This window comes from Bufo bufo, chromosome 1 (genome assembly GCF_905171765.1).
Source record: "Bufo bufo chromosome 1, aBufBuf1.1, whole genome shotgun sequence".
Taxonomy (NCBI): domain Eukaryota; kingdom Metazoa; phylum Chordata; class Amphibia; order Anura; family Bufonidae; genus Bufo; species Bufo bufo.
In genome coordinates this window covers 275,622,755-275,646,004 of record NC_053389.1, presented here as the reverse complement: position 1 = coordinate 275,646,004, position 23,250 = coordinate 275,622,755, and the positions used below count along the sequence as shown (strand labels likewise).

Sequence of the window (23,250 nt, the reverse complement as noted above, 5' to 3'; positions counted from 1 at the left end):
CTTTCAAAGGTTTCACAAAAATCTGTCCTAGTTATGTGATTTGTACGTTAATGTAACTCCTATATCAATCCATGAAGTGGACTGAAATGTATAACTCTGCAAATTTAAGCGGTTGTCCCATTACAGCAACTTATCCATGATAAGTGTGTGATTGACGGGTGTCCGACTGCTGGAGCCCTCGCAGTCCATAATACCCCCTTGGGAATGGTGCGGAGTACATGTGTGCTGCTGCTCCATTCAACTGTATGGGGCTACCTTGGATATCTGAGCACTTAGACTCTGCTATTTCCAGCGGCCCTATAGAATTGAATGAAGCTTGGGCACACATGCGTGTCCACCGCTCCATCTAGTTATCATTATGTGCCCCAGCGGTCGGACCCGCTCCGATCACACACTTATCCCCTATCCTAACTTTTTGTAGTTGAACAGCCATTTTAAATTGGGTCACGTGATGTCCTTTCCCTTTACCATTTTAAATATTTTTTTACCATGGGTGGATATTTATGGTCCTGCCAATGGAAAAAATTGTCATGGCGCAAAGAGACATGAGCTGCTACTTTGTAGAAACCTTAGGCCTCTTTCAGACAGGAGTTGCGGGAAAATGTGCGGGTGCGTTGCGGGAACACGCGCGATTTTTCCGCGCGAGTGCAAAACATTGTAATGCGTTTTGCACTCGCGTGAGAAAAATTCCGCGTGTTTGGTACCCAAACCCGAACTTCTTCACAGAAGTTCGGGCTTGGGATCGGTGTTCTGTAGATTGTATTATTTTCCCTTATAACATGGTTATAAGGGAAAATAATAGCATTCTGAATACAGAATGCATAGTAAAATAGCGCTGGAGGGGTTAAAAAATAAATAAAAATACGCAGCCCGGCATCTCTTCTGTCTTCTTTGCTGAACAGGACCTGTGGTGAGCATTCATTGCAGGAACAGGACCTGTGGTGACGTCACTCCGGTCATCACATGATCCATCACCATGGTAAAAGATCATGTGATGGACCATGTGATGACCGGAGTGACGTCACCACAGGTCCTGTTCCTGCAATGAATGCTCACCACAGGTACTGTTCAGCAAAGAAGACAGAAGAGATGCCGGGCTGTGCGAACAAGTGGACTAAGGTGAGTTAAAAATGTATTTATTTTTTTAACCCCTCCAGCCCTATTGTACTATGCATTCTGTATTCAGAATGCTATTATTTTCCCTTATAACCATGTTATAAGGGAAAATAATAATGATCGGGTCTCCATCCCGATCGCCTTCTAGCAACCGTGCGTGAAAATCTAACCCCATCCGCACTTGCTTGCGGATGCTTGCGATTTTCACGCAACCCCATTAATTTCTATGGGGCCTGCGTTACGTGAAAAACGCACAAAGAGGAGCATGCTGCGATTTTCACGCAACGCACAAGTGATGCGTGAAAATCACCGCTCATGTGAACAGCCCCATAGAAATGAATGGGTCGGGATTCAGTGCGGGTGCAATGCGTTCAACTCACGCATCGCATCCGCGCGGAATACTCGCCCGTGTGAAAGGGGCCTTACTGTAACAAGAGCGAATGAATACAGGGGAGCTCAAAGGCATTACTCTCTGCAGCTAGGGGACACCTATGTTGATAGCACATTTTTTTGACCAAAGATTCTTTGGCCAAACACTCATTCAGCCAACTCCTTTCCTTCCCAACCCTCATACACGTGCATCCTCAGCTTCGTCAGTAGGGAAAGAGGAATAAGTGGCTGCCTAGCACCCCTGGAAGGAAGTTAAAAAGGATGGGGCATGTTGTAATCCAGCTGAGTACAGCACTCAGTACCTATTAGGCCAACCTAAGTGTCTGTTGTGGCAGTGCAGCTCAGGCCTATCCACCTCATAGGAGCTGAGCTGCAATACCAAACACAACCCTAGTGGTAAGATGTGGCACTATTTCTGAGGGATAGTAGCCAAGTTTTCTGTAATTCTGGACATCCCCTTTAAGTTGAGATATCCTCTGGTAAGACAGCTCGATATATAACCCATGTTGTATTTTATTTCAGAAATGATTGGTATTTGTATGATGCTTTTATACTTGATAGTAATGTATGTTTGTGTTTTTTAGGCACACCACCCATTTAGAGATTGAGCCCTTTACTTTGCTTGGGGTTTGTGCTGGACTCATCCCGTACCCGCATCACAACCAGTCCCCAAGAAACACTTATCAATGTGCTATGGGAAAACAAGCAATGGGTAAGATTATGATTGCTGGTATATTTTGTTTGAGTGTGACATACAGGCATATAAAGGCAGAGGTGCACCACCAATGAGGCCAGGTGAGGCGATCGCCTCAGGCAGCACCATAAAGGGGGAAGAGGGGGTAGCAAAAGGGCTGTGAGCCATGAGCGCTTTCATTGTGGCAAAGGGGTTAGGTTAAGAAATTGGCATGGGGGGGTGCGCCGTTTCAGTTTTCGTCTCCGGCCCAAATTACTGTGTCTGTGTTTAGAATCTAAAAATGACATATATTGACTCAATTTAGATCAACCAGGTGATTTAATAAGGCTTATTTCTCACTGCCGGCTGGCGGTTCCGGCATAGAATGGCCCAACAAAAAACGCTGCATGCAGGTCGGAACAGCCTGCCGGATCGGCAAATGCAAATGACTCAAAGTGGAGACTTATGGGAAAGGAGCAGATCTTAGTGGGCAAGGGGCAGGCCCTAAGATGCACCAAAATTGCATCACAATTCTGGCGTGAAATCCAGTCTTAGATTAAGCAAACTAATAGCTGGAGTGTGTTTTTATAGGTGTCCTGCGGCGGCTCGGGCGCGCGCCCAGGTGTCCTGCAGCAGCTTGTATAAAGTTCAGTATAGTGCACACTGCAGCTGCTGAAGAACCTCTTTTAGTAAAGATGGAATACAACACAGAAGTCATTGTTTCACACAATAGATGGATCCTGCACGTAGAGATAAGCAGCGCACACTGCTTATCTCTGTATTGTTTCCAGCTTGATATCAGAATGGAATTTTTTTATGCTACAAATATTATCCATGCATAGTCCTTATAAATAGTTATATGATGATTTCCCAATAAGGTGATTGTGATAGGAACACTGCCGGCAATGACCTATAAGATAATAGCCTGAGCTGCTCGTAAAACCGGACACCAGACTCATCCCTCATATGCAGATTTTCAGGTGCAAGAAGAAACTCGGGGGTCTCCCAGTTTTTGCCTTTCTTCGCTGGAAAACATTTAGTTTCCTGCCACACACAGTCAGACAGGATCAGTGTGGACAGAAAGCCAATTCAGCCTCGCACAGGCCTTTTGTCGTCTTCCCCATGAATGAGATTTTTCTTCTCCCTCTCTTTTTTTGTTTGGAGTGTCATTTGCAATTCATTGTCTCCGTTTTCTGAGGTTGGTGTATTCAGCTGTTCTGACCCCGGGTCCTGCACATTTAGCTCCTTGGATACAATGCGCTGACGTTACTGTCCATGGTCAGGATACAAAGGCTGCAAGATATCTTAAGCAATAAAAAAAAGGCCTTTGTTTCTGTTTATTACGAAACACCTGAATAAAGATAAAAACCTCACTAAAGAAAAGGAAAGATGGCACCAGACGCCCAACGAGTAGGAATATGTCACAAAGGAATGAATACAGAGAACTGGGGCATCAGGACAGGGATATACCCTGTGTATATGCAGCTTGTGTGTGGGATGCAGCGCCACTGTTGTCCGCAGGCTTTGTCTGATATTGCAGTTCAGTCCCATTTACTAGAATATCTGCACTGCCAGACAGAGCCCCTGGACAAGAGCTAATCTATATAATATTTGTGTCCTATCTATCTATCTATCTATCTATCCATCTCCTATCTATCTATCTATCTATCTTTCTACTTGTCTCATAGCTGTCTGTCTGTCTATGTATCTGTCTCTCATATTTATATCTGACAGATATTATCTATGGATTTGATATCTCTTGTCAATTCATCTGCTAACGATCAACCGATTTTTCTGTCTGTCATATAGATATACATGTGTAAAAATTATATTCACATTTTTAGTTATTTAAGTTTTTCTGGATTATTGTTGGAGAAAAGGAGATTAGATAGATTGGAAAGAGAAGTTTCTTTTAATCCGGCATTAATAGGACATAAAGGGGTTGTCTCGCTTTAGCAAAAAGCATTTATCATGTAGAGAAAGTTAATAGAAGGCGCTTACTAATGTATTGGGATTGTCCATATTGCCTCCTTTGCTGGCTGGATTCATTTTTCCAACACATTATACATTGCTCGTTTCCATAGTTACGACCACCCTGCAATCCATCAGGGGTGGTCGTGCTTGCACACTATAGGAAAAAGTGCTGGGATTGTGGGAGCGCACAGAGGCTAGTGCTTTTTTCTCTAGTGTGCAAAAACGACCACTGCTGCTGGATTACAGGGTGGTCGTAACCATGGAAACGAGCAGTGGATAATGTGATGGAAAAATGAATCCAGCCAGCAAAGGAAGCAATATGGACAATAACAATACATTAGTAAGTGCCTTTAAAATGTTCCAGGTTGTCACACATCCTGGGTTATTGGTGGTCTATAGAAAAGTGCTGTTAATGTACAATATGATGCTAAAACATTTGTTCTTTAAGGGGGATCTGTCACCAGGGACGTTCTTAACCAAATGTATAGATACACAGCGCTGTCTTTTGATGTTCTGAGGTGCTGTTCCTGAGTTATGATCTTTTTATTTGTAGTATGAAAATTAGGTCTTTGGTGCAATTAGGGCGTCACCATTGCCGTTGTTGCACCCAGCTCCTCTCATTTCTGTGCCCAGCCCCTTCCTGGCTGCTTTACCCCTGCCGGGCCCTGTCAGAACAGAGAGTGAAGTGCTGGCCACAGAAATGAGTGGAGCAATGACGACACCCTTATTGCAACAAATGCCTAATTTTCATATTATGGATAGGAAGGCTACGGATAGGAAGGTTGCCGGTGACAGATTCCCTTTAGGGCCCATTCACACAGCTGTATGAACAGGTACAGACCCATTCATTTTAATGGGGCCGCAAAAGATGCGGACAGCACACAGTTTTCCATTCTGGGGCCACAGAAAAAAAGATGAACATGTCCAATTTTTGTCTGCAATTGCGGACAAGAATAGGCATTTTCTATGAAGGTGCCAGCCATGTGCGGTTGCGCAAATCCGTGTTTTGCGGATCCGCAAAATACTCCAGTGGTCTGAATGAGCCCTTAAGAGAAATTTCCTAGGTGCTTCTCTCTGCTCTGTCTTTTGCTTATGGTCTCTTGAAATGTTATATTATTATATTACAGTTCTGTGCTGTATCAAATGAATTTCACTATAAATGCAGTGTGTGTGAGCAACAGTGGAGAGCCGCAGGTTGCATATTTCAGTATGGCGTTAGATTCCTGACACACAACGTAGTCAGTGCACGCTGGGAGTTGTAGTCTCACAGCATCTGGAGAGCCCCAGGTTAGCAGACCTCTATATAATGTAGTATGCCAATTTCTTTGGCTCGATGTTGGTTTCATTAGACTCGACCTTTATCAATTTTTTGTGTTTCTTTGTGTTATTAAACCACCAAAACGCGCTGCATTCACTGCTCCGGATAAAGTGCTTTGTGCTTGGGACCTTTTGTTGTTTGGAAATCACCTGCGTAATAATCTCAGTCATTTTCTACGGCTATAAAATGTTTTGGAGGAATTTTCAGCCTAACAATACCAAACATCTGACATGTTATGACCTGAAACCATCTAGAACCCCTTGTGTTGTTCTGTGGTGGGCTAATCACATCAGTATGCTGGGACTTGGCTTTTTACAGCTACATGCAAAGCACTGAACTATTAAATATGGAATGCATTTAATAAGTAAATATAAATATATTTTATATGTAATATCTATCCTATATATCCCCTATCTATTATCTATCTCATATCTATCTCATATCTATCCATCTCATATCTATCTATCTCATATCTATCTCCTATCTATCTTTCTCATATAATCTATCTATCTATCTATCTATCTATCTATCTATCTATCTATCTATCTATCTATCTCATGTCGATCTATCTATCTCATGTCGATCTATCTATTTATCTATCTATCTATCTTTCTCATAATTTTCTATCTATTATTATTATTATCATTATTATTTATTATTAAAGTGCCATTCATTCCATAGCGCTGTACATACGAAAAGGGGTATACATACATAATACAGACAATTGCACTAATCATAAACAAGACGAGTTAGACTGGTACAGAAGGAGAGGATCCTGCCCGTGAGGGCTTATAATCTACAACTATCTATCTATCTCCTATCTATTAGCTATCTACACTACCTGTCCAAAAAAAAAGTCGCCACCAAAAAAAAAAGGTCACACACTCTAATAAATTTGTTGGACCGCCTTTAGCTTTGATTACGGCACGCATTCGCTGTGGCATTGTTTCGATAAGCTTCTGCAATGTCACAAGATCTATTTCCATCCAGTGTTGCATTAATTTTCCACCAAGATCTTGCATTGATGATGGTAGTCTGACTGCTGCGCAAAGCCTTCTCCAGCACATCCCAAAGATTCTCAATGGGGTTAAGGTCTGGACTCTGTGGTGGCCAATCCATGTGTGAAAATGATGTCCCATGCTCCCTGAACCACTTTTTCACAATTTGAGCCAAATTAATCCTGGCATTGTCATCTTGGAATATGCCCGTGCCATCAGGGAAGAAATAACCTAGTCATTCAGTATGTTCAGGTAGTCAGCTGACCTCATTCTTGGAGAAGATACTGTTGCTGAACCTAGACCTGACCAACTGCAGCAACCCCAGATCATAGCACTGCCCCCACAGGCTTGTACAGTAGGCACTAGGCATGATGGGTGCATCACTTCATCTGCCTCTCTTCTTACCCTGATGCGCCCATCACTCTGGAACTGGGTAAATCTGGACTCATCAGACCACATGACCTTCTTCCATTGCTCCAGAGTCCAATCTTTATGCTCCCTAGCAAATTGAAGCCTTTTTTTCTGGTTTGCCTCACTGATTAGTGGTTTTCTTACAGCTACACAGCTGTTCAGTCCCAATCCCTTCAGTTCCCTTCACATTGTGCGTGTGATAATACACTTACTTTCACTATTAAACATAGCCCTGAGTTCTACTGTTTTTCCTCGATTTGATTTCACCAAACGTTTAAGTGATCGCCGATCATGATCATTCAGGATTCCCCCCCCCCACATTTCTTCCTCTAATACGATGGGTCCCCACTATCCTTCCAGTTTTTAATAATGCGTTGGACAGTTCTTAACCCAATTTTAGTAGTTTCTGCAATCTCCTTTGATGTTTTCTCTGCTTGATGCAGACGAACGTCTTTTCCACGACCACGAGATGTGTCTTTCGACATAGTTATTTTAGAAATGAGAAGCAACTCATTGCACCAGTTGGGGTTAAATAACTTGTTCCCAGCGGAAAGATAATCGCCCATGCAGCAATAACCCAATAGGAGGCTCATAACTATTTGCCTAGTTAAATCCAGGTGGCGACTTTTTTCTTTGGACAAGCGGTGTATCTCCTATCTATGATCTATCTGTCTCATATCTATCTATCAATATGACCTCCCATACGGCACTCCCTACCTTTCCTAGAGTCCTGAACAGCTCACAAGTTGTCTATTTGCCACACTCTTTCCTTTATATATCTAAGCAAAGTTGTCATCCAGGAATCTTTGAAAACCCTCTGCACCAATGGGATAATGGCAGCTAAATGTCTTGTTCCCATAGTAATAAATACTACTGAAACCAATCTGAATAAACATTTTAATGACTTGTAAAAAGAGGGCCATTTGCATAGTTGCCAATTTTTCAGAGACTGTCCCTGCAAATTCAGGCTGTCCTGTGTTAAAATGGGCATATGTAAGCTCAACCCATAAACAGGTAGGTCCTGTACATAAGTAGACTTTCTTGAGTAAGTTTGGGGTTGGGGGTTGCATGCCCCAAATTCTCCAACTATAATGGCGGTAAGTATGCATTTGAGGGCTACTATTTTGAACCATTTGCATATCCAGGTTTCGACACTTTTGAACTTCTGTGGTTGCACACCTAGCTGGAGTGATCCTTTAAATAATAATTTGCTAATATTTTGTTAAGAGAATATATATTTTGCTTTATAGGATTCCTTCAGGGACTGAAAAGACCCCACACAGGCTGCGCTGATATTGCGCTTCAGATCACTGCAGGAGCCTAGCACTGACAGTAGCCGTGCTCCTGCTGTAATGGCCGGCATCAGAGTTAACTCCAGTGCTGGCCACTTAATTCCCTAGATGCTGCGGTCAGTAGTGACCACGGCGTCTAGGCAGTTACACAGAGGCTCCTTATCACCATTAATCCCCCACAAACCCAGTCACAGGGAGCCAATGCATTGCCACAGCAGCCAGGGGCCTAACCAAGGCCCTTAGGCCTGCCATGACAGTATATCTTTAGGCCTCATGCACACGACTGTTTTGGTCCGCATCCGAGCCGCAGTTTTTGCGGCTTGGATGCGGACCCATTCAATTCAACAAGTGCTGTCCGCATCCGTTGCTCCATTCCGCGGTCCGCAAAAATCCATTTTGTGGACAAGAATAGGCAGTTATCAATGGCTGTCCATGCCGTTCCGCAAATTGCGGATCGCACACGGACGCCTTCCGTGTTTTGTGGACCCCCAATATGCGGACCGCAAATCACTTAGGGCTCTTTCAGACGGGCGAGATTTCCGCGCGGGTGCCATGTGAGAGGTTAACGCATTGCACCCGCACTATCTGGACCCATTCATTTTCACTTGTGCGTTGTGTGAAAATCACAGCATGCTCCTCTTTGTGCGTTTTTGACGCAACGGAGGTCCCATAGAAGTGAATGGGGCTGCGTGAAAATCGCAAGCAAGTGCGGATGCGGTACGATTTTCACGCACGGTTGCTAGGAGACGATCGGGATTGGGACCTGATCATTATTATGGTTAAAAGGGAAAATAATAGTATTCTTAATACAGAATGCATAGTACAATAGGGCTGGAGGGGTTAAAAAAAAATATATAAAAAATTTAACTCCCCTTAGTCCACTTGTTCGCGCAGCCGGCATCTCTTCTGTCTTCTTCTTTGCTGTGCAGGAGGAAAATGACCTGTGGTGACGATCATGTGATGAGCGTAGTGATGTCATCACAGGTCCTTTTCCTACTGCACAGCAAAGAAGAAGACAGAAGAGAAGCCGGGCTGCGCGAACAAGTGGATTAAGGTGAGTTAAAAAAATACCATGTTATAAGGGAAAATAATACAATCTACAGAACACCGATCCCAAGCCCGAACTTCTGTGAAGAAGTTCGGGTTTGGGTACCAAACATGCCGATTTTTCTCACGCGCGTGCAAAACGCATTAAAATGTTTTGCACTTGCGCGGAAAAATCGCACATTTTCCCGCGACGCACCCGCATCTTATCCGGGCCAAAAACATGACGCCCATGTGAAAGAGGCCTTACGGTCGTGTGGATACACCCTTACACTGTGCTGCAGAAACAGCCTAATATACGGCCTGTCACTGTTACAAGGTGAATTATAAAAACAATGTTCCCTAGTGAGGGTAAAAAGAATAATTAAAGGTTAATAAATGTATTTGTATAAACAAAAATAAATAGAACTTTTTTTTTTTTCCATAAAAAGTGGTTTTATTTAGTAAAAGTGGTAAAATCCCTGACACAAATCTATGGTATCATGCTAAGTTCACCACAACCACACCACAAGTATAATAAAGGTGACATGCTATTACACTGCCTTGTGAAAAAGGAAAAACACAAAACATAATGAAATTGTTTCTGCCCACCTACAAAAAAATGTTAATCAGTAAGTCCCATGTACACCAAAATATCCTCGTCCTGCAAAAAGTCCATATGCGGCTACATTGGCGGAAAAATTAATTCTGACTCTTGGAATGCGACAACACCCAAAAACTTTTTTTTTTTTTGCATGAGATGAGCTATTATTCTGCAAAAGTAGTAAAAAGAACAAACTAGACTACAGATATTTGATATCATCTTAATCTTACTGACCCATACCTCGCGGCGAACATCATAAATTTAAAGTACAAAAAAAACAACAATTGTGGAAAAGTTAATCAATAAGGCTACTTTCACACTAGCGTTCGGGGTTCCGCTTGTGAGCTCCGTTTGAAGGCTCTCACAAGCGGCCCCGAACGCATCCGTACTGCCCCAATTAATTCTAAGTTGATGCGGATCCGCTCAGAATGCATTAGTCTGGCACCGTTTGGCCTCCGCTCAGCAGGCGGACACCCGAACGCAGCTTGCAGCGTTCGTGTGTCCGCCTGGCCGTGCAGAGCCAAACGGATCCGTCCAGACTTACAATGTAAGTCAATGGGGACGGATCCGTTTGAAGATGACACAATATGGCTCAATTTTCAAACGGATCCGTCCCCCATTGACTTTCAATGTAAAGTCAGGACGGATCCGTCTGAGTAACTTTCACACTTAGAATTTTTTCTAAAATATAATGCAGACGGATCCGTTCTGAACGGATCCCATCGTCTGCCTTTTAGGAGCGGATCCGTCTGTGCAGACACCAGACGGATCCGCTCCGAACGCAAGTGTGAAAGTAGCCTTAGTTATATGTACACCAAAATGTGTCACTAAAAACTACAATTAGAAAGAAAATTTTAGTTTTCGCCAGAAAGAGCTAAATAAAAATAATCAAGAAAAATATATAAAACAAAATAATTTTTCCTAATTTGAAAATAACCCAAAATTATATATTTTTTTTTTTTGTAAAATCGCACAGCCCTATACCGAATCTACAGCTTTTGCAGAACTATCAGGGCAGTAGACTTTTTATTGGCTTGTGGCTGCTTTGATTCTTGGTCTTTTGCACTACAAATGTTGAATATGATTTTTACTATTTCTTTGGTTATATTTTGTCTTTAGGGACTATTGGATACAACCAGAGGAATAGAATCGACACATTGATGTACTTGCTGGCATATCCTCAAAGGCCGATGGTGAAGACAAGGACTATTGAGCTTATAGACTTTGAAAAACTTCCCGCTGGACAGAACGCCACTGTGGCGGTGATGAGTTACAGTGGTTATGACATTGAGGATGCCCTTGTATTAAATAAAGCTTCATTAGATAGAGGTAAGTGAGATTTATGGTTCGGCTGGGTATACAGTAACATCCAGTTAGTCCTGAATTAATGGGTGCCTGCTGCATACTGTTTGTATATTGAAGTCAGTACTGGCACAGTATGCTATAGGCTCCCTCTAGTGGTGGCTGCAGTAACCTGAATTACTGTAATTTTTTAACACTGTGTCAGTGCATGGCTTTGAAGCTTTGTATAAGAAGAATTGATCTAAACTTTCTTGAAAGATATATATTAAAGAAATATAACCAGAAAGCTCAGCGGCTCAACCTCTCGCCGTATGAGATAAGGTGCTCATCTACAAGTCCCACCCTAAGGACCAAGTGGAAGACACAAAAATTGAAAGGGGATCCGACGCATACATATTATAAGACACTAAAGGAATATTGCAATACAGGGATAGAAGCAGGTTTTCTCTCTAACCAGGAAGCTAGGTTCATTTTGGAGACAGAAAAAAGAATTCCGATGTTCTATTGCATCCCCAAAATCCACAAAGACATGAAGTCGCCCCCAGGGCGTCCGATTGTATCGGGGATAGAGTCTATATCTTGTAATCTATCAAAATATATAGACCAGTGGTTGCAACCCTATGTGAAACGGATGCCATCTTATATTCGGGACACCACAGATATTATAAAATGCCTGGAAACAAATTGGAAGACAAGTGGATTCTGGGGACTCTAGATGTCGGATCACTGTACACAGTGATTGATCACACTCAGGGTGTACAGGCGCTCTATGAACAACTGTCGGGGGACACCAGTCTGCTGATTGAGCAGTTGGAATTTTTATTAGGTGGAGTGAAATACATACTTGCCCACAATTATTTTTCGTTTGAGCGTGAATTTTATGTTCAACGTACCGGTACCGCCATGGGCACCAGATTCGCCCCCAGCTATGTCAATTTATTTTTGGTCCAGTGGGAAGTGGAAGTCATTATGCCAAGGCTGGGGGCGGGTCTGGTGCTATGGCGGAGATATATATCGATGATATTTTGTTCATATGGTGAGACACACCTGAATCTTTGGATTTGTTTCTAAAGAATATTAACATCAATGAGAGGAACTTAGTATTGAGCCCTAACATAAGCAAAGTAAGAGTGGAGTTTCTTGATTTGGAGATGTGTGCATGGGGACAAACTATGTTGCAACACGTACTTCAAACCAGTAACTAAAAGCAGTTTTATCAGGTTTTCAAGCTGCCATCTCCCACGTTGGCTCACTAATGTCCCTACCAGTCAATTTCAGAGATTAAAAACTGAATTGTACTGAAGAGGGCAAATTTGAGGATGAAGCTGCCTGTTTGAGACAACAACTACTAGAAAGGGATTATCCAGTGCAGGTAATAGACAGTTCACTAGAAAAGGTGAAAAAAATGGAAAGGAAGGATTTTTTTCTCTGTCAGTACCCCCCAACAACAAGATGAAACCTTGAGAATGGTTCTTCCATTTAATTCCCAATATAGGACAATGGAAAGCATTATACGGAGACATTGGGGTCACCTACTAAATGATAAACTTATAGGTACCCTTTTGAGTGAGACCCCAAAGATCACGTATACAAGAGCAGGAAACTTGGCGGGAAAAGTAGCCCCAACTGTGAAAAGGAAAAAGGAGTTTGAGTAAAGAAAACTGGTTGGCGGTTAGTGTTTTTTTTTTTTTAGATGTAGCAGATGTTCCAATTGTAGAATTACTACGTTCTCTAGGAAGACCACTAAGGTGGAGTCAACGGTCAACTCCTTTAGTCTTGAGATACAGGAATGTTTGACATGTGATTCCACGGATGTTATCTACATGCTGGAATGCAGTTGCAGAAAGCAATATATAGGGAGAACAAAAAGAACCCTCAAAAAGAGGGTAGCGGAACACGTCTCAAACATCAAGAAGGGGCTGGACACACATTCAGTGTCGAGACATTTTAAGTTAATACATAATTGTGACCCCACCGGTTTAAGATTTACGGCGATTGAGAAGGTTAAAAGCTCTGGAGAGGGGGGAACCATATAGCGCACATGTCCAGACAGGAATCGCGAAGGATTTTTGAATATGACACGATGGTACCGAGGGGCTTGAACGCTGAAATGGAGGTCTTTGGTTTCCTGTGAGGAGTGGGAGGGTTGCCCGGTGGTGATGGGACATCTGTGTCTGGTCGTCTATCGACACCCCGATTTCCCCTCCCTGTCGGACAACTTTCCCTTTTACATCACATTTCTATACCATCCTCACTTTCTTTTGGGGACCGGGAATCTCCATATTCAGAGGGTCCCTGTGAAGTAACGTATAGTTTGGACTACATTTGTGGTCCATATGTCGACATGTTGGTCGAATATGGATATGTCCTTTCAGTGTCTACAGGGTGGTTACCTGCATGGGGCAGCATGAATCCATCCATATACGGCACCCAGATGCGTTTTTTTGCCAGGTTACTAGATGACCTTGCGTTTTTCTCCAGATCCTTTTTTAGGGAATGTATACAGTATTGTATATTTTTATATATATCTTTTTATACAATTTTATATATGTTTGATTTATGTTTTATATATATATATATATATATATATATATATACATACACATGTTTTATTTATGGAGGCACTGATATTTCTTGTACAAGATGATGGTAGTAGGATGGGCTAATTCTATATTAGGTAGTAAGGGAATTTGATATGAAGAAGGAATATGACCCTGGTCCACTCCGGTGTTTAGTGAATGCATGATAATGTGAAGGATTATGGGAGTAGTTGTCCCGTATATAAGAGTGAGGATACGCTCACTCAGTTGGCCACTGAAGATGAGGTACAGCACCTCGAAACGCGTCTGGCGTGAGGAGTGAGCGTTGCACTGAATACCTGCAATAAATAAAGAAGATAGAGGAAGTTTTGTCCGGATTCATAGCAAGCGGTCGCTGATTGGTAACGTCATCCCAGCTTCACTCGGTCTCCTAAGCAACCAGGTCACGTGGGACGCCACGCCAAGGTCTAGCACACCACGTGGGACGCCGCTGGTGTGCGGCCGCCTGGAATCAGCGCTGCATCAGAGGCAGTGAAGACGGGTAAGACCCAGCCCCTGGGGATCATCCATTGTGGCATTGTGAATGCACAAAGTGACTTTTGGCGGTGTTATCAACTGTGAGTGTTGCCGCTTATATCAATTGGACTTTGACTGAGAACGATCGGAAGTTATTGGCATTTAGTGCTATACAGCCTTCATTACACCTATACAGGTGCTGCACGTCCATAGATCTACATTTGGTTGCGGTATACTGACACACGTGCCACATTTTAGTGATATATAGCCGGCATATATGCACCACCTCTCTATTGATTAGTATGGGTCTTAGCCGACAAACTTGCTACAGGAATCTCCCTGGGACGGGTGTACTGATACACGGGACTCAATCCTATATGCATAGAGGTCATATATCTGTATTCAGCCTATATTTTAAGTACATTTTTAGGGGATCTGTTTTTAGGTTAATTAAAGTGTCTATCATTGCTTTTTCAAGTGAGCCCTTTTGAGTGTGCCCCTTCATTGCTTTTTGACATATATATAAAAAAAAAATATTTGTACCTGAAAACAACATGATGAAAAAAATGAGCACTGATCTGCTTGAATATGGCTGACCGGTGCTCGATAGTGGCTGTGTAAGAGGGCCCTTTGTATCTAGAGCTGCTTTTCTTTCTGTGAATGGGGACAGGAACTTACACAGTCACGTATGTGGAGTTTAAAGATTTCAGCCTTGTAGTTGTCTTCCAGTAGTCTCTTCCCTGCTCCTGCTTTGGTTGGTGCATACAACAGTTCACATACTCTATTAGGGTTTCCATTTGTTACCGAAAAATGGCTATAATATTATGGACATGCAGTTTAAAAAAAAATAAAAAAAATAGAGACTGATATTAATCCAAACTGAATCTGGCCTTGGCCCTAGCAATGCATTGGATGTGGCGACTAGGGACGGCAGGACCAATGCTAGTTAGACCGTTTTGGTAAGAGGCCTATGTTCTTTAAAGGGGTTTATGCCATGATGTAAAAAATGAAAATCAGACATCATATAGTACATAACAATACCATTCTCACAAAGCTAGAACCAGCCCTGTACCTCACATGGATCCAGAGATCTCCACATTCATTGCTCTGCTAGATTATCTTCAGCCTGGGAGCTCAGGGATCGTGTCCTTTCTTCTGCCGTTCTCTTCCTGTAACTGCCAAAGCTTCTAAGAGAAAATATGGCCCATGGCAGTTCAATATTTAAACTGAGCATGTTTGACCAGCTCAGTGAGACGGACAAAAAATAAGGTACAGAGCAAAGAAGTAGGTGGCGCTATACAGATACATTTTATTCAATAACTCACTGGCTATACTAAATTTTTAATTGCGTTCAACTAAAAAAGTATTCAGCTCATGGCGCTGGTTTGAAAAATGTAGAATGTTTTGTGACACAACCCATTTAACCATTTAAGGACCAGGTGGTGTATAATTACAGCAGGTGATTAAATCTGTGTCTCACATATATATGAGGACTGCACTCCGAATTGTGATGAAAATCAAAGCAGTTTTATTCACCCATATTATGGCAAATCTTGCGACGTTTCAGCTCATACGAGCCTTTCTCAAGCATAGAGACAGTGAAAGTGAACACATATAAAGCGTTACAAAAAGTGTCACACCCATAAGGGTGTGGTTACAATCAACTTAAATTGCAGACATATGATACAAATATAAGGTGCATGTTTATCAAAGTGACTGGTGTCATACGTTCTATAATACCAGGATACAATCCCTTTTATACAGAACAAAACATATACAAAACTTTTGTTCCAATTAGAATAATATAATAGTGACAACATATGGAGCCCACATATACCATCACGTTCCCTGGGCGTCTCGATCTCCTCAGTGCGCATGACCAGGATGACGACATCGTGTGAATCTCAATATAAGAATAGTGCACATGCGCTCTGTAAAGTAACAACTAACGACACCATCTTTAGGGAGAATTGCCCTATATCTCCGTTCACATTCATCACATAGATAATAACTGGACCGAGTATTTACTCAAAACAGTGACTGTAGAACGGAATACATAGAGCGTGTGTAGCGGACCGCAGCAGGGGTCTCCTACAAATACCAGCATCAGGACCGGGATCCCCACCTCTCGGAAGGGACACCGGACCATGGGGCCGTGTATGCCGGAGGGGGACATCTCCATGAACCCCGCCGACAGCCGTAACCCACTTGCTGGAAAAATGCGGTCATAGAGGGGTTATCCCTCACTATTGCAGAGACAGCAGCGCACTAAAACTTAATAGTATATCTCAAATGGCGCGTAGAGGATAGGACGCTGTAGTTGGTACTGGGCTGCATCGCTTCCAACAGGTTACAGTCCAGGGATCCAAATCCAACATTGTGAGATTAAAAACTCTAAAAAGGCAAAAAGAAATATAGATAAATTATTTTCAAAATACATATTCTATTGTAGTTACAATTGCATATAATTCTTTCACAATTCTCCCGCACTATTACATGTATGAGGAAAGTACATCACATACATATATGGAAAGCGAGGGTGAGCAACACATCAGCAGACATCTACCTGAACTCTACATTTAAGCCTCTGGGGTGCAAGCTATCCAAATCGTATATCCACCGCAATTCTCTTTTCTTCAAAATTGCTAAACGATCTCCGCCTCGTTTAGAGAGCGCGGCTACCCCCATGGATTGCTAGATAAACAAAAAAATTAGATTTTATATAACAATACTAAAAAAACTTCATCTACCCCTCAAAGAATCCGGAGGATACCTTTCATGTCCACATACTCTGAGTGCAGTGTGGAGATGGGACGTATCCTCAAGGATAATTGGAGCATCCTTGGCAGGTCCATTAAAGACGTTCCTGAACTCAAGTCCCCTCCCCTCCTATCATATCGGAAAAGTCAAAATATTAAGGATCATTTAGTTAGAGCGGATGTAGACCCTAAGCAAATTACTATACAGCGAACATTGTCACAGTCGGGACATGGTTGCTATCCGTGTCTCAATTGCGTCAATTGCCGCTATATATGCAAATCTAGATCCTTCATACATCCCTCTACACATAAGGAATACCCCATCAAATTTCACCTAAATTGCTCATCATCTTATGTAATCTATGTGCTAGCATGCCCCTGTGACCTGATATATATTGGTGAAACATCCACAGAATTAAAACTGAGATTGAACAACCATAGGAATTCAATAAGAAAGAAACGTGTTGATCTACCAGTTTCCAGACATTTTAGATCCCTAGGGCATACCGAGCGGGATCTGAGATGCTGGATTTTAGACCACGTTGTACTTCCTAGAAGAGGCGGAGATCGTTTAGCAATTTTGAAGAAAAGAGAATTGCGGTGGATATACGATTTGGATAGCTTGCACCCCAGAGGCTTAAATGTAGAGTTCAGGTAGATGTCTGCTGATGTGTTGCTCACCCTCGCTTTCCATATATGTATGTGATGTACTTTCCTCATACATGTAATAGTGCGGGAGAATTGTGAAAGAATTATATGCAATTGTAACTACAATAGAATATGTATTTTGAAAATAATTTATCTATATTTCTTTTTGCCTTTTTAGAGTTTTTAATCTCACAATGTTGGATTTGGATCCCTGGACTGTAACCTGTTGGAAGCGATGCAGCCCAGTACCAACTACAGCGTCCTATCCTCTACGCGCCATTTGAGATATACTATTAAGTTTTAGTGCGCTGCTGTCTCTGCAATAGTGAGGGATAACCGCATTTTTCCAGCAAGTGGGTTACGGCTGTCGGCGGGGTTCATGGAGATGTCCCCCTCCGGCATACACGTCCCCATGGTCCGGTGTCCCTTCCAAGAGGTGGGGATCCCGGTCCTGATGCTGGTATTTGTAGGAGACCCCTGCTGCGGTCCGCTACACACACTCTATGTATTCCGTTCTACAGTCACTGTTTTGAGTAAATACTCGGTCCAGTTATTATCTATGTGATGAATGTGAACGGAGATATAGGGCAATTCTCCCTAAAGATGGTGTCGTTAGTTGTTACTTTACAGAGCGCATGTGCACTATTCTTATATTGAGATTCACACGATGTCGTCATCCTGGTCATGCGCACTGAGGAGATCGAGACGCCCAGGGAACGTGATGGTATATGTGGGCTCCATATGTTGTCACTATTATATTATTCTAATTGGAACAAAAGTTTTGTATATGTTTCGTTCTGTATAAAAGGGATTGTATCCTGGTATTATAGAACGTATGACACCAGTCACTTTGATAAACATGCACCTTATATTTGTATCATATGTCTGCAATTTAAGTTGATTGTAACCACACCCTTATGGGTGTGACACTTTTTGTAACGCTTTATATGTGTTCACTTTCACTGTCTCTATGCTTGAGAAAGGCTCGTATGAGCTGAAACGTCGCAAGATTTGCCATAATATGGGTGAATAAAACTGCTTTGATTTTCATCACAATTCGGAGTGCAGTCCTGCTTTCTCTATTATACTATTGGGGATTGCCGTTGTCCCCCTTTGGATATTGCACCCACTTTCCAGGCTGGTGCTCCCGCTGGACTTTCTTTATATATATATATATATATATATATATATATATATATATATATATATATATATATATATATATATATATATATATATATATACACACACACAGCTCAAAAAAATAAAGGGAACACAAAAATAACACATCCTAGATCTGAATTAATTAAATATTCTTCTGAAATACTTTGTTCTTTACATAGTTGAATGTGCTGACAACAAAATCACACAAAAATAAAAAAATGGAAATCAAATTTTTCAACCCATGGAGGTCTGGATTTGGAGTCACCCTCAAAATTAAAGTGGAAAAACACACTACAGGCTGATCCAACTTTGATGTAATGTCCTTAAAACAAGTCAAAATGAGTCTCAGTAGTGTGTGTGGCCTCCACGTGCCTGTATAACCTCCCTACAATGCCTGTGCATGCTCCTGACGAGGTGGCGGACGGTCTCCTGAGGGATCTCCTCCCAGACCTGGACTAAAGCATCTGCCAACTCCTGGACAGTCTGTGGTGTAACGTGACGTTGGTGGATAGAGCAAGACATGATGTCCCAGATGTGCTCAATTGGATTGAACGGGCGGGCCAGTCCATAGCATCAATGCCTTCGTCTTGCAGGAACTGCTGACACACTCCAGCCACATGAGGTCTAGCATTGTCTTGCATTAGGAGGAACCCAGGGCCAACAGCACCAGCATATGGTCTCACAAGGGGTCTGAGGCTCTCATCTCGGTACCTAATGGCAGTCAGGCTACCTCTGGCGAGCACATAGAGGGCTGTGCGGCCCTCCAAAGAAATGCCACCCCACACCATTACTGACCCAATGCCAAACTGGTCATGCTGGAGGATGTTGCAGGCAGCAGAACGTTCTCCACGGCGTCTCAAGACTCTGTCATGTCTGTCACATTTGCTCAGTGTGAACCTGCTTTCATCTGTGAAGAGCACAGGGCGCCAGTGGCGAATTTGCCAATCTTGGTGTTCTCTGGCAAATGCCAAACGTCCTGCACGGTGTTGGGCTGTAAGCAAAACCCCCACCTGTGGACGTCGGGCCCTCATATCACCCTCATGGAGTCTGTTTCTGACCGTTTGAGCAGACACATGCACATTTGTGGCCTGCTGGAGGTCATTTTGCAGGGCTCTGGCAGTGCTCCTCCTGTTTCTCCTTGCACAAAGGCGGAGGTAGCGGTCCTGCTGCTGGGTTGTTGGCCTCCTCCACGTCTCCCGATGTACTGGCCTGTCTCCTGGTAGCGCCTCCATGCTCTGGACACTACGCTGACAGACACAGCAAACCTTCTTGCCACAGCTCGCATTGATGTGCCATCCTGGATAAGCTGCACTACCTGAGCCACTTGTGTGGGTTGTAAACTCCGTCTCATGCTACCTCTAGAGTGAAAGCACCGCCAGCATTCAAAAGTGACCAAAACATCAGCCAGGAAGCATAGGAACTGAGAAGTGGTCTGTGATCACCACCTGCAGAACCACTCCTTTATTGGGGGTGTCTTGCTAATTGCCTATAATTTCCACCTGTTGTCTATCCCATTTGCACAACAGCATGTGAAATTGATTGTCACTCAGTGTTGCTTCCTAAGTGGACAGTTTAATTTCACAGAATATTTCACAATCTGCTCAGTTACTGGGATTTTCACGCACAACCATTTCTAGGGTTTACAAAGAATGGTGTGAAAAGGGAAAAACATCCAGTATGCGGCAGTCCTGTGGGCGAAAATGCCTTGTGGATGCTAGAGGTCAAAGGAGAATGGGCCGACTGATTCAAGCTGATAGAAGAGCAACGTTGACTGAAATAACCACTCGTTACAACCGAGGTATGCAGCAAAGCATTTGTGAAGCCACAACACGCACAACCTTGAGGCGGATGGGCTACAACAGCAGAAGACCCCACCACCACCACTCATCTCCACTACAAATAGGAAAAAGAAGCTACAATTTGCACGAGCTCACCAAAATTGGACTGTTGAAGACTGGAAAAATGTTGCCTGGTCTGATGAGTCTCGATTTCTGTTGAGACATTCAAATGGTAGAGTCCGAATTTGGCGTAAACAGAATGAGAACATGTATCCATCCTCTGATGGCTACTTCCAGCAGGATAATGCACCATGTCACAGAGCTCGAATCATTTCAAATTGGTTTCTTGAACATGACAATGAGTTCACTGTACTAAAATGGCCCCCACAGTTACCAGATCTCAACCCAATAGAGCATCTTTGGGATGTGGTGGAACGGGAGCTTCGTGCCCTGGATGTGCATCCCTCAAATCTCCATCAACTGCAAGATGCTATTCTATCAATATGGGCCAACATTTCTAAAGAATGCTATCAGCACCTTGTTGAATCAATGCCACGTAGAATTAAGGCAGTTCTGAAGGCAAAAGAGGGTCCAACACCGTATTAGTATGGTGTTCCTAATAATTCTTTAGGTGAGTGTGTGTGTGTGTGTGTGTGTGTGTGTGTGTATATATATATATATATTTTATTTTTTTCTGCCTATCTCTAGAAGGGGTTTAAATGGGTTGTCCCACCACTGAATAATGGGCTATGTATCTGATCAGTGGGCATCTGACCACTGGGACTCCCACTGATGACAAAATGAGATGTTGGAGTGAATGGGTGGGCACACGTGAGACTGCTGAAAAGAAGCAGACTACAGCATTCTGCTGTCTCCGACTGTCCCATAGAGTTGAATGGAAAGGCAACTTGCATTTGTAACTGCTGCTTTTTCTCTGGGAACACCTTATTCTTGTGAATTGGGGAGGTCCCACTGGTTGTGCCCCAATCAGATAGGGAATAAGTTGTTATAGTGGGACAAACACTTTTAACCTATTGCCTGGCAGTCAAGAGACCGCATCTGTCTTTTATCTATCATATGCACAGCTTTTAATGAGTGGGCTACTGTAGAAATGACCATTGAGTGCCGGGGGCGCTGCTGCAAAAAGTGCACTGCAGGCTGCAGTGCTTCAGGCTCAGTATATGAAGCAGCTCGACTCTGCTGTGAGTGACAGCTGTAGCTGCCAACCAGGAGACGGCTACAGCAGTCTCTAACAGCAGAGGGATAGGGTTGTGGAGATGCTCCCGAAGCACTGCAGGCCGGGTCTACTTGAAGGAGCTGCATCCATGTCATTTACGGTTCATAACTCCTTCCAGGGACAGATGTGTATATATTACCTCCTCCTCGCCGCCTATATCTGTCCAAGGGTTTTAAATCTACAAAACTGCTGATAGATTCCCTTTCAAAACTGCCGACAGCCCAATTTAACAGGCGCTTGTCAGGATGGAAGCGTTCCTCAGAAAACAGCAGGTCATGCACGATGGAGACCACAGTGTGATGTTTGAAGCTTTCAATACATACAGAGTGGACTCACAAATCCATAAATATGCTGTCCAAACCTCTTTTGAACTTCTCTGTCTGGTTCTGCAGATTGTGGTTTTCCAGGCCCGATTTCCTAAATACCATTTACAGCTCTTTCCCCTTATTGCACGTGCTTGATGGGCAGTAGTGTGATTTCTGCTGCTGGGGCCATCTATTCATTCATACCTTCTGTTTTCAAAACAAATTTATTTTCAATCAGGCTAATTGGATTGACATGGGGGGGGGGGGGGGTCATTAGTGAGAAATAAAGGAGTCTCTCCAGTTAGAAGGACTTGGATCATCCCTTTCTCCCATATACACACCACACACGCCAGTCTTTTCATCCCTCTAATAGACAAGATGGCCTGCATCGGTTGCTAGGCTGCCATAAAATTATTCCCCGACATCTATCTTTGACATTAATGTCTGCTTTTGCTTCTTTTTCGCCTGTGTCCACACAAGAGGGACTAAATGGGAGTTTTCTTTTTTCGTCCTTCTGTAAAATAGAATCTATAAGAAAAGACCAACCTTGTTGCTGTTGACTATTGTTTGCATTCACGGTCGTCATTCAATGGCTTGCTCCCTGAGCTGTGTTCCAGGAGCCTTTTGGAGAAGTGGGCAGCAGTAATATCAAGCTTGCATTGCAGGCTGGGGGGTGCCCTGATGCCTATTACAGAGAGTGAGAATGTCGTTTATTTTCAATCAGGGACCCAGGGCTTTGCCTTATGAAACAATGGCAAAGAGGCGCCTGTCCACCAAGTGATGTTAATTAGAGGTGCCATTCTATTGTTGGGGGGTATTGAAGCTTGCTGTTCAGTGCGTGTCATTTCTTAATTCCAGACCGTCAAGTGGTGGACTCTGCAGGAGCTGGGCAGCCACACCACTACTTGCTACAGGATAAGTTTGCTGGTTACCATAGATGTATGTACTAGGTATCTTCTGGTTGATGTTTTCTAACTTGCCTTGTTTTATTGTTGCCTACAATTGGTATTAAATCTGTGATTCGTTTGGTTACTTTTAAGCAAGGTAAAAATCCCCGGTTATCATAACCATCTGTACTCTACCCCCCCAATCCCATGTGGAAACATTTGTGGCCTGTCAACCTGAGATTTCACAATGACCAAAAGTAGCCATAAAGCGGTGTCTTAAAGGGGGTTGTCCCACAAAAAATATTCTACAGTTTT

General features: G+C 43.0%; 1 protein-coding gene across 1 annotated transcript in view; it reads left to right on the top strand.

The window, feature by feature from the left end:
• Positions 1-23,250, top strand: part of POLR3B (RNA polymerase III subunit B) — a 147,147-nt gene that overhangs the window by 86,505 nt on the left and 37,392 nt on the right. Inside the window, exons 19-20 of the mRNA XM_040439604.1 lie at positions 2,091-2,218; positions 10,919-11,128. Of these exons, the coding sequence (XP_040295538.1) occupies positions 2,091-2,218; positions 10,919-11,128 (338 nt within the window). The remainder of the gene's footprint in view (positions 1-2,090; positions 2,219-10,918; positions 11,129-23,250) is intronic.